The 12,018-nt window shown below is 41.1% G+C and overlaps 1 protein-coding gene and 1 pseudogene across 1 annotated transcript in view; both read left to right on the top strand.

The window, feature by feature from the left end:
* The first annotated feature begins 1,845 nt into the window (after window positions 1-1,845).
* Window positions 1,846-5,932, top strand: LOC104866475 (annotated as a pseudogene).
* A 5,506-nt stretch (window positions 5,933-11,438) lies between these two features.
* Window positions 11,439-12,018, top strand: part of Amd1 (adenosylmethionine decarboxylase 1) — a 17,207-nt gene continuing 16,627 nt past the window's right edge. The window contains exon 1 of the mRNA XM_010630363.2: window positions 11,439-11,903. Coding sequence (XP_010628665.1) covers window positions 11,794-11,903 — 110 coding nt within the window. The 5' untranslated portion in view covers window positions 11,439-11,793. The remainder of the gene's footprint in view (window positions 11,904-12,018) is intronic.

The raw sequence follows: 12,018 nt of genomic DNA, 5'->3' as shown, positions 1-12,018 counted from the left end.
GGTTTCTGGGTGTGCTCTGGGTGTGAAACTGAGTAAACAGTGATATTACTATTCAGAGTAGATAAGAATTAGTCATAGATAATTAAACTCATAAAGTGTTCTAAATTTTAATCATTCAAGACAAATTATTTCCTTTCACCCAAAATGATGATGATGACTTTCAATTTTGTTCTACCACTTATTTCAAAGTATTTAATAACCTGTAAACAGTGTGCCCAACATAGATAGGATGTCTATGTCAGAGTTGAATTGGAAGTCACTTCAAAATGCACTGTGAAGGGCCGGGGATTTAGCTCAGTGGTTCTGCCACCTGCTTCGAAAGCACGAGATCCAGAGTTCGATCCCCGTTACCAAAAAAAGAGCATTGTGATATGGGGCTGGGGGTAGAACTCAGTGATAGAGCATTAGCCTAGCACACATGAGGCCTAGGTGTGATTCCAAGCATTGCCGTGGTGGAGGAGACGCGATTGTAATATGACTAGATAGCAAATACTAGTAATTACCTTACCTGTGTCCATAAATATGTTATCTATGTTATCACTGATAACAATATTGACCTTCTATTCTTTCACTTTTTCTAATTCTTACATTCCGTAGAATAAAATCCATTACTTGAGTTTATATGTAAATGTATGAAATGTATAAATTCCTACTTTCATGTATTTTATTATGGTCCTTTGAAGGGTCCTCCACTAAGTCACTTATTCACAACATAAGTCCCTAGTTCATATTATCAAACAAAAGAATTTGATTGGGTTAGGTGTTTGGACCTGAGCCAATCAGCTGTGGCCAGGAAGACAAGGTCTAAAAGTAGGAGGACTAGGGCCAGGGATTTTGCTCAGTGGCACCGCACCTGCCTTTCAAGCACAAAGTCCTGAGTTCGATCCCTGGGAAAAAAAGTAGGACCTTGTGTTCCTTGGACTCTGGGCAGGGAAGATTCTCTGAGAAGAGCCATAGGGAGGGGGAAAACAACTAGCATCTCAAGTTCCCAGGTACCAGATAGGTTAGGTTGGGACTTTCTCAGTCTTTGTTTTCACTCTGGAGAAAAAGGATCAAATCATATCAGTTTCTTCTCATTATTCTAAAATAAGGTGCAGATGGGGGAAAGGAGAGAAGGGGAAGTAAAAAAGGATTAAGGTGTGTTATATACCTGTCCCAACTCCCCATGATGAATGGTATCATTATGTACTGCAAACACATACTGATAAAAATGTTATAATAATAATAATAATAAAACAAGATGGGATTTTGTGTGTGTGCACAAGTATATATTAGCCTATTAAAATTTGGAATACCAAGCTGGGCATGGTGGTGCACGCCTGTGATCCCAGCACTCGGGAGGCTGAGACAGGAGGATCACTGTGAGTTTGAGACCAGCCTGGGCTACACAGTGAGCTCCAGGCCAGTCTCAACTACACAGTGAGACCCTGTCTCAAAAAACCAAAAAAAAAAAAAAAAAAAAAGGAATACCGAGGTTTTGAGCCTCCATTTACCAAGAATCTAATATCTCTAGTGTCCAGAATAAGTAGAAGCGTGAGTAATCAACTAAAACTTGTCACTAAAATGACAGAATAGTTTTTGTTCTTTGGTTCCACATAAGGATTTCCTAAAATAGATAAAATACTGATAGTGACAGATTATTGCTCCAACTGTTCCGGTTATTATCTTATTCAAACAAGAAGAGTATAGGAGAATGAGCCAGGAACAGTATTAATTCTCTAATGCTTTAGTTCTATTGCCCTAAATATAATACTACTCTATATGTGATTTTTAAAGAATCAATCTTATTTTACTTATGATTTTTAAAGTATGTAGCCATCACTTACTTTTATCATTATAAGTTGCATGACAAGTAGGTTTTACAATCCTTCACATAAAACATTATCTATTCAGCTTATCACAGGGCCTAGGAAGAACCCTAGATACTGCCTGAGACTGGGTTTAGAGTTGTCAGCTCTAAATAATCAGACTAGGGATATAGCTTACAGTAGAGAGTTTGCCTAGTACACACCATGCACCAGGCTCTGGCTTTGATCACCAGTGCTGCTAAAGCAAGAAACAAAGCAAAACAGGCACAACACTTTATTCCATTGTCTTTAAGATTCCCATGCCGCTGTTGAGAAATTCGGTGTATTCTGGTTCTTTTTCCTTTGATGGTGACCTTTTTGTCCTCTCTATGGAAGCCTTTAAAAATCTTTTTTTTGGGGGGGGTACTGGGGATAGAATTTGGGACTAGGCGGTGGCACCACTGAGTTAAATCCCCAGCCCGCCTTTTAGAATCTTTGTCCAAATTATTCTGAAATTTCACAATAAATGAAACCCCAGTTCATAAACGCTCTGCTTGCGAACAATTCGGTTTATAAACAAAAATGTTCTGCAAAATTTTGCTTCTGTTCAGAATTCTGCATCAGGTGATGAAAGCTAATAGAACCGTGGCCATCAGCCATCTTCTCCAGAATCGAACAAATTAAGTTAGTGAACCCAAGTAGGACTGTATATGCTTTAGTATGGGTTACTTTGTTTTCTCAGTTGAGCCCTTGAAATTTAGGAATCCATGTCTTCTGGTTTGAAATTTTTTATGATATCATTTTTAAAAATTACTTCCTGTCATGTTTCTTTGTAGAACTCATATTACCTAGACATAGGGACACTTTTGACTGATGGACTAACATCATTTCTCCACTAAGATTTCTTCAAATTGATCTCTCACTTTTTTTTCATTTCTCTCCCTTTAAAAAAATCTCAGCTTGCTTATCTATAATTTGCAAAACTCTTTTTAGATCTTTTGAATGTTCCTGGTTTATAGTAGTCTGGTTTTGTTTTTATGGATAGAGTAGTTTCTCTATTCCCTGTGGAGTAAAATTATGCTGTTTTATCCTAGGAAGTTTACTTCTATTTCCTGCATTATTTGTGTTCTCTGGTTTATTCCTTATTTTACTTTGATTTCTCTTTAACGTTGAAAGATTTCCTTAAAATATCTAATACTTGACTACTGGTAGCTGGGCTTGAAGCATATAACACAGATACATCTTCTACCCAGTTCGCCTTATTTTTTTTTGTTTGTTTGTTTGTTTTTTTGTTTTTTGTGTGGGTTCCGAATGTAGGTAGAGGTCTTTCACTTGGGGAACTCTTTTTTTGGGGGTACCAGGTTCAAACTGGGGCCCTCGCACGCGTGCGAGGCAGGCAGCGGAACCACTGAGCCAAATCCCCTGCCCTGGGGCTGCTCAGTTTTTACAGAAGCCTGTTGATTCTGGGAGGTAAGAATCTGATTCTGCTTTCTGAAATTTGATATAAGACTTATGGGGAGGTGCGGTTTATAAGTTATGTATTCTAAAGAATTTGCTTTTTTTTTTTTTTCCTGGTACCAGGGTCAAACTCAGGACTTTGCACTTGCTAAATCCCTTGGCTGCTTCTTCATGTTTGCCTAGAACTTTACCATCAGAAATAAGCATAATAACAGAATTTTTATAAATGTTTGTCCTCAGAAGGCATGGGCATTTAAATTTCAATGTGAAAAGTTTTTGAAATTGTGACTGACGGGCACCCAATGATTAATAATCTCTAAGAAAACTTCGTGTAAGTAGTAGCCTACGAAGCCTGCAGAAGAGGTGATAGTTTCGGGTTTCAAGTTATACCTTAAAGAGACTGAAGCTACAGTCAAGAAATAACAATTCTGAGCATTAGGGATGTAGCTCAGTAGTAGAGCATTTGCTTAGCATACAGGAAATCCATAGCATCGTAAAATAATGATGATCCTGTAAGTTCTATGACTAGTACCACATTCAGAGGTAGAGAGGGACCCCTGCCCTTAATCCAACATGTCTTGAATACACCCAAATTGCTTTTTTTCTTGGGGCAACAGTGAACACTTTTATATTATTCTTAAATGTGTGGCTAGGTATGATGGTGCATGCTGTAATCCAGCACTTGGGAGGCTGAGACAAGAGAATTGCCAAGAGTTTTAAGGCTCAAATAAACAAGAACAAAACAAAAAATATATGTATATAGAGGTATAAAAATAACATGTGGAATGTGATACTGATTCTTTTTGTTAATAGCAAAAATGGAGATGCAATAATAGAATTGCAGAGTATTTAATTTTCTTAGAGACACTTAAGATTTCATTAATTTTCAAAAAATTAAAATTTAAAACTAGCCTTATCCATATAATTTTAAGATCTGTTATTAATTATAGTTCACACATCGGGGTTTTTTTTAACTTTAATAGACAATTATAAAGTTTGGAAGAAAAGGGGATTTTTGAATGATGTATCTGAAAATAATTTAAATTTGTAGTATTTTGGCATTTTCTGTCCATTAATGTAAATGTAATATAAAATGTAAGCCAGCCATGGTGGTGCACACCTATCATCTCAGCATTCTGGGATGCTAAGATATGAGGATTACAAATTCAAGCCCAGCCTGGGCAATTTAGCAAGATACTGTCTCAAAAAAGGCGGCAAGTGTGGCTTAGTGTAAAGGTCCAGGGTTCCGTCTGCAGTACCACACTGGCACATAGAAAGGTGGATCAGTGGAACAGAATAGAGAATGCAAAAACAACCTCAAACACATTCAATTACAGTGGTACCTTGGTTTACAAGCTTAATTTGTTTATGATTTGGGGGAAGATGGCTGTGTTTATGTTTGTATGGGGAAGATGGTCATAGCCCTCTTTGTCACCTGATGAAGTTTGGAAGCAAAATTTTCCAAATGCCTTTGTTTGCAAACCGAGTTGTTTGCAAACAGGAGCATTTGTGAACTGAGGCATAATTGTATTTGATCTTTGACAAAGGGTCCAAAAACATACACTGGAGGAAAGATAGCCTTTTTTAAAATGGTGCTGGGAAAACTGGCTATCCATGTGCAGAAGATCGAAGCTAGCTCCATATCTCTCACCATGTACTAAACTAAAATAAAAATGGATTAAAAATGTTAAAACAGAAACAATCTACTGGAAGATAAAATAGGTAAAACTCTTGAAGTCATAGGTGTAGGTGAGGACTTTCTGAACAGAACCCCAGTTGCACAGGAAATAATACTAAGAATCAACAAATGGGGCTTCTTCTTCTGGAAAACACCAAATGGTGCAGTGTAAGGGCCTGGAGGCCCCAGGAGCTCAGGCATGGGAGGCCATGGCACCTTCCGCGGAGGTTTTGGCAGTGGCCTTTGAGGCTGTGGGTGCCTAAGCTGCAGAGGCCCAGGCCTCAGGGCTCGCGCGGTAAGGAGAAGAGAACAAGGAGTGGCTTCCTGTCACCACGTTGAGTCAGCTGATAAAGGACTTGAAGATCAAGTCCCTGGAGGAAATTTATCTCTTCTCCTTGCCCATCAAGGAGTCTGAGATTATTGACACACCCCTTAAGGATGAAGTTCTGAAGATCACGCCGGTGCAGAAGCAAACTCGTGCTGGCCAGCAGCTCAGATTCAAGGCATTTGTCGCTGTCGGGGACTACAGCGGTCACTTGGTCTGGGTGTAAAGTGCTCCAAGGAAGTAGCCACTGCCATTCGCGGGGCCATCATTCTGGCCAAGCTCTCTATTGTCCCCGTGCAGAGAGGCTACTGGGGGAATAAGATCGGCAAGCCCCACACTGTCCCTTGCAAGGTGACGGGGCCCCTGTGGCTCTGTGTTGGCGCAACTGATCCCTGCCCCCAGAGGCATTGGCATCTTCTCAGTTCCTGTGCCCAAGAAGCGACTGCTGATGGCTGCACTGATGACTGCTGCACCTCTGCCAGGGGCTGCACTGCCACTCTGGGCATCTTTGCCAAGGTCACCTTTGGTGCCATCTCCAAGACCTATAGCTACCCGACCCCAGACCTCTGGAAAGAGGCTTCGTTCACTAAGTCTCCCTACCAGGAATCCACTGACCATCTTGTGAAAACTCACACTTGAGTCTCTGTTCAGAGGACTCACGCTCCAGCAGTAGCTACATCATAAGGGTTTCTACAGAAGAAAAATAAAAATGAATGAAATCTGGCAAAAAAAAAAAGAATCAACAAATGGGATTATGTCAAATTAAAAAGCTACTCCACAGCAAAAGAACAACCAACAGAATAAAAACACAACCTATAGGGCTGGGGATTTCGCTCAGTGGTTCCGCCGCCTCACAAGCTCAAGGACCTGAGTTTGATCCCCGGTACAAAAAGCAAACAAACAAACAAGCAAAACAAAACACAACCTGTAGAATGGGGAAAAATTTTTGCCAGCTATGCCTCATGTTATTGGTTAGTTCCTTTTAGAAATGGCTTGCCAGTTAAGCGTATTCCAGGACCTTCTCACCTTGAATAAAGAATTGAACGAGACAAGCCAAAAATAGTGCCAAAAGTTTTGAAAAATGAGGAGTGAGGGAGGAACTGGCTCTGCAGGGAAAATTTATGTCAAACAAGAGAGGAAAAGAGAAAAGCAAAAACGTAAAACTACACCCTAGTCTGGAAGACACAGGGCAGACTACCATGAAAGACAAACAATAGCAGGCTCCCTGTGGCATCTGTGTCCTTATATGTCATCCACATCTCACGGGAACCTAAGAGAAGTTCTACACAGGGAGTCCTGAGAGGTGCTGCTGTGTAGATTCTGGGATCCCACCATGCCTCTCTTCCCAGCCAGTCTAAGCCATACCTTGTTTCCAACCTCAGACAGAGGACTAATACCTAGAATATATAGGGAACTCAAAAAAATTAGACTCCCCAAAGTAAAAGACCCAATCAAAAAATGGCCAAGTGAAATAAATAGATTTTTTTTTATTTTTATTTTTTTTGGTACCGGGGATTGAACTAGGATCCTTGTGCTTTTGAGGCAGGTGGCAGAACCACTGAGCTAAAACCCTGACCCCCAAATAGATACTTCTTAGAAAAAGTAAAAATGGCCAATAAGTACATGAAAAATGTTCAGTGTCATTGGCTACTAGAGAAATGCAAATTAAAACAACCCTAAGATTCCACCTTACCCCGGAAAGAATGGCTATCATTAAGAAATTAAATAATAACAAATGCTGGTGAGGCTATGGGAAAAAAGAACACTTCTACATTGTTGGTGAGAATATAAACTAATACAACCACTATGGAAATCAGTATGGAGTTTTCTCAAAGAGCTAAAACTAGAAATTCCATTTGACCCAGATAGTCCACTTTTAGGTATCTTCCCCATAAGGGTTAAAGACATCATATTACAGTAATACATGCATATCCATGTTTATAGCAGCACAATTCATAATAAATGTTGGAAGCAACATATATATCCATTAACAGATGAGTGGGTAGGGAGATAGATCTTTCCCAAATGGGAAAGGGGCCAAGAGATGGGCAGAAGGGGGAGGGAGGAATGGGGAAGGGGATGAAAGGATGAAGATGTGTTATGTACATGTACCAGCTCCCCACAAGGAATGTAAACATTACATACTGCAAACGTGTGCTGATTCAAAAATTAAAAGTCAAAAAAAATCCCTAGCACCACAAAAACAGAACAAAATAAACAATCAAACAATCTTTCAACTTCTCAACCTCATTAGCGTGACAGATTTGCGATAACCTGTGTTATGCTGGTCAATGTTTAGCTTAACCACTGCCTCTCTGACAGCACCAAGAGCCCTAACTCTTTTGAGAGTGCTGATTTCCTTAAAATGATACCCATTCATACATTATTGACTACATACATTACATTATTGACTACCAATATGTCATTTGACTCCCCAAATTCCTGAAAATGTAATAATTGGCTCTCTCAAAAGGAAGAAGCCAACTCCAGCACGCAGTCATTTTAAATTCAATCTAAAAGTATATGAAAGTCGGAGGTGTAGCTCCATTGCAGAGCCCTTGCCTAGTATGCAAGAGGCCCTGGGTTTAGTTCTCCAGCACCACACAAAAAAAAGGTGTTTAAATAAAAAACAAAATATATGAAAATTTATATATATGTTTAGTTTTCAGATTGGAAGTATCAATATAAGGCATGGAAATTCCAATTTAATTGGAAGATTAAATTAACAATGAAGCTATTTGGTGGTAAATCATGTGATCTGAATTGAAGAAGCTTTTGGAGCTCCCAGAGAGTAATATGATCAAGTTTTAGGCTGGCTCCTAGTGATCTGACTGCTGGTGTCCACGTACCACAGAATCCACTCTCCTTCAGTATGACCTGTTTCTAGCCTGCTTAACCAAAAGAATACAGCAAAAGTTCAAAGGCAGTGGGGTGCCATTGATGTTATATTAAACATCAGTGGGGTGATGATGTTATATTAAAGTTTGTTATACTAGCAGACTCTGATTCTGTCTTTGATGAAGAAGTTGCTATGTACTGAGATGACTACAGAGAGGTCCCCGTGGTAAGGAATTGAGGCCCTCCAGGTAGCAACTCCTGCCAGCCATCCCCTGAATTAGGAAGCATATCCCAGTTCAATTTGGAAGTGAGACGTGGCACCGTCTATGTGAGACTGAGTTTTCTGCACCCCTCATTCTTGTATTAAGATCCTATTCCCAAAGGGACAGTATTAAGATGGGGCCTTTGGGAAGTAAGTAGGTTGAGGATGGAATCCTCCTGAAGGGATTAGGGTCTCTCTATGACCTCCCCGCATGTGAGGAGACAGGAGAGAGGGCCCTCAAGGGAATCCACCCTTAGTTAGCACACTAATCTTAGACTTCCATCTGCAGAGATGGAACACTGTGATAGATTAAGAGGTGGGGCTTTAAAAAGATGGTTAGTTCATAGGGGCTCCAGGTCACATGAGTTTGTTTTTGTGGTTTTTAAAAAAATATTTATTTATTTATTTATACTGGGTATTAAACCCAAGGACTTGGCACTAAGCCACCCCCCTTCAATATTTTTTTTTTATTTTTTTGTTATGAGACAGACTCTCACTAAATTACCCAGCCTAGGTTCGAATTTACAATCCTCCTTTCTCTGCCTCTCAGACTGCTGGGATTACCGGCCTGCACCCTGCTCAGTGAAATATTTAAACAAAAATTAACTGACTAATTTAGTAATAAGTACAAGGATTTTTGAGCTTCAAGATAATGATGCTAAAGAAAAATGATATATTTTACAAAGGACCAATCCAGTCCATAGGTACTATTTAAATTATCCTATATCAAATTACCAAGGATTTACCTTGCCAAGATTCTTGGCACTTTTATAGTAACTTAAATTACATTGGGAAAAAGCATAATAGTAATTGAAACACAACTAATTATAAGCAATTATAAGCCAAATTATGTTTATACCACAATTAGTGTTTGAGGTGGTTTAGTAGGCAGATCCTTCATTTCAATAAACAACCATCAAATAAATGAAGAGCTTGTAAAACACAGAAATACTCCTTTTATCTTTATTCCAAGTATAACAACCACATCCTCTTTTATTATATTAAAATGAGCAGCATTTATTATCTTTTATCCCAATCCCCAATTTGAGTTGGATGCTTCAAAAACACAGCAAATTAAGTGTATGTACCAACTCACAACATAAATTCTTTTGATATAGGGGAAAGAGATGTAACTCCCAAACCTGCTAGATATCTGAAACGTGAGTTCATTGTGTTCTTTAAAATTGAAGAATGAATTCTAGGAACAACGAAGGTTAAAAGTAGGAAGAATTTATTAAGGGAAAGAAAGCTTCTGTCTGAGAGACAGAAGGGGGACCAGAAATGGGTTGCCCGCCCACCCCACTTCTCCAAGATGTTTTATACAGCCAAGGCTTGTGGTGAGGTGGGTACAAAATGGGACAAAACTGTAAGACCCAATGGAAAATTACAAGATGGGCATGAGGTGGGGCAAAACCCTGACCAACCAATAACATTACAAGTACAGTCATCCAGTAATATTGATTAAATGGGGGTCAAATGGGGAGAAAGTCCCACAGCAAGCATACAAGGATTTTCAGTAAGGGTGGGGGTCAGGGATATTTCCTGGAAAGGCTGGGTTAAGACTTTGGCCCCCAACCCAGATGATTGATACCTATTTAGAATATCAGTCAATGCTCTTTACCCCCAGGGGAAGCACAAAGTTATGGTAGTTTCTCTCCTTTTACAATTCCGGCTTAGAGTGAATGTGTCTTGATTGTCCTCCACGTTGGCTCCTTGCTGTGTTGGCTCCTTGAGGATGGCCCTGTTTAACTGGCCTCAAAATATCTAATTAACTTGCCTATCTGCAATACTTTCAACAGGTTTCTTGGAGACAGATGAGCCCATGTTTCTGAAAGACGAGTATTACCCAGCGGGTTACCTACAGTGCAGACTCCAACCATATCTTTTTCAGTATATTTTTCATGTTGATATTACCTATTTCACATCGAGGAAAAAAATTTTTTTTCCTCCTAAAGATAACAGGGAAAAGTCATTTTGTCTTGTGAAATGGTAGTTTTTGTATCGGGTTGGGTTTTTTCCCCCATTATTTCTGAGTAAATCGTAACTTTGTTACTGCAGTTTTGCTACCGCAGATTAAACCTACAACTGTTTCATATTTTGTTAATTAGTGAACTGTTAGATTGATGATTCTTGAAATCACTATTAGTGATAGCTCTGGGTTCTCTATTATATTAATTTCCATGTGAATCCTCCCTAAGACAGAAAGGTGATAGCACTGTAAATTTGGGGGGTTGGGAGGAACACCTCTCAATTAGTTGTCTGTTTAAAACAATTCATAGAAATATGATTAAGTAACTTCAGATTACAGGTCTAGTTTCTACAATTGTTTTCACAGAACAGATTCCCGCCCGTTGACCTAATGGAGTATGGGGTTACCACTGCTTTGGGCCGCTGCTGAACTCAGCCAATTCCGAGGCTCGGCGAGCCGCACGGAGAAGTAGGTAGAGCCAGAGACCTCCCAGTCTGGGCGCCACGTTGTTTTCCCTTTTGAAAACAGGGAGAGTCAAGGATTCTGGCCATTGTGTAAACGGGTCTAGAAGTGCGTTTGTTCACACATCAGATAACGCGTGAGCGAAATTAAAGTGCTGTCTAATTCGGCCCCTCAGCAACGAGTACGTCATGGACAAATAATGGACTTTAATGCCTCGGCTGTGTTCGCCTTGGGGAAACACTTCCAAGAATGGCCAAGTCCCTCAGCAGTCGCGGAAAACTGCACAAGATCACAACCACTTCGCCAACCCAGCCAACGCCCGCGCTGAAGCCCGCCGACCTCGCTAAGGATGCACCTATGTTCCCTAACCAGTGGTTTTCTGCGGCGCTGTACAGCCTCTCCTTACTCCGTTCCCGCTCTCCCCACCGACTGTGATTCAACCCCAAGTGCCTAGTCCCCAGCCGGACAGCACAGCGCCGTCTCCCACTCAGGGGACAGGGAGAGCTCCCTAGGCACCGGAGCGGGTAGTTCCCGGCACTCCCAGTAGGCCCTCAACCAGCCAGTCGCCCTTCGGCGAAGGTGGATTGACAGGGCAGTGCCCCTATGAGCCCGGGGGGCGGGAAGATTACGTCATTTCCGGCCTTTCGAAGAGACACCGTATATAAGGCCCTGCGCTCACGCAGCATCCTCGCTTACACAGTATGGCCGGCGACATTAGCTAGCGCTCGCTCTACTCTCTCTAACGGGAAAGCAGCGGACTACAAGAGACTGAACTGTTATCTGCCTCTATTTCCAAACAGACTCACGTTCAACTTTCGCTCAAACAAAAAAGCCGGGAAAATTTTATTAATCCTTTTTTTAAAAAAAGTTAATATAAAATTATAGCAAAAAAAGGAACCTGAACTTTATAGCAACACAGCTGGAACAATCCGCAGCGGCGGCGGCGGCGGCGGGAGAAGAGATTTAATTTAGTTGATTTTCTGTGGTTGTTGGTTGTTCGCTAGTCTCACGGTGATGGAAGCTGCACATTTTTTCGAAGGAACCGAGAAGCTGCTGGAGGTTTGGTTCTCCCGTCAGCAACCCGACGCCAACCAGGGATCTGGGGATCTTCGCACTATCCCGAGGTGGGTGTCCGGGACTCCGGGCGACAAACCTGGGCCTGAGGGTCGCCGCCGCCTGTGGGCAACGGACTCGGGCAGGGGCCGGCTGGCTCGGTTTCGGATGGCCGGGTCCGTGGGC

The sequence above is a fragment of the Fukomys damarensis genome, unplaced genomic scaffold, assembly GCF_012274545.1.
Source record: "Fukomys damarensis isolate Sample0158 unplaced genomic scaffold, DMR_v1.0_HiC HiC_scaffold_14, whole genome shotgun sequence".
In the NCBI taxonomy this organism is placed as follows: Eukaryota; Metazoa; Chordata; class Mammalia; order Rodentia; family Bathyergidae; genus Fukomys; species Fukomys damarensis.
The sequence above is the reverse complement of the archived record's forward strand: the minus strand, read 5'-3'. Positions and strand labels throughout refer to the sequence as shown.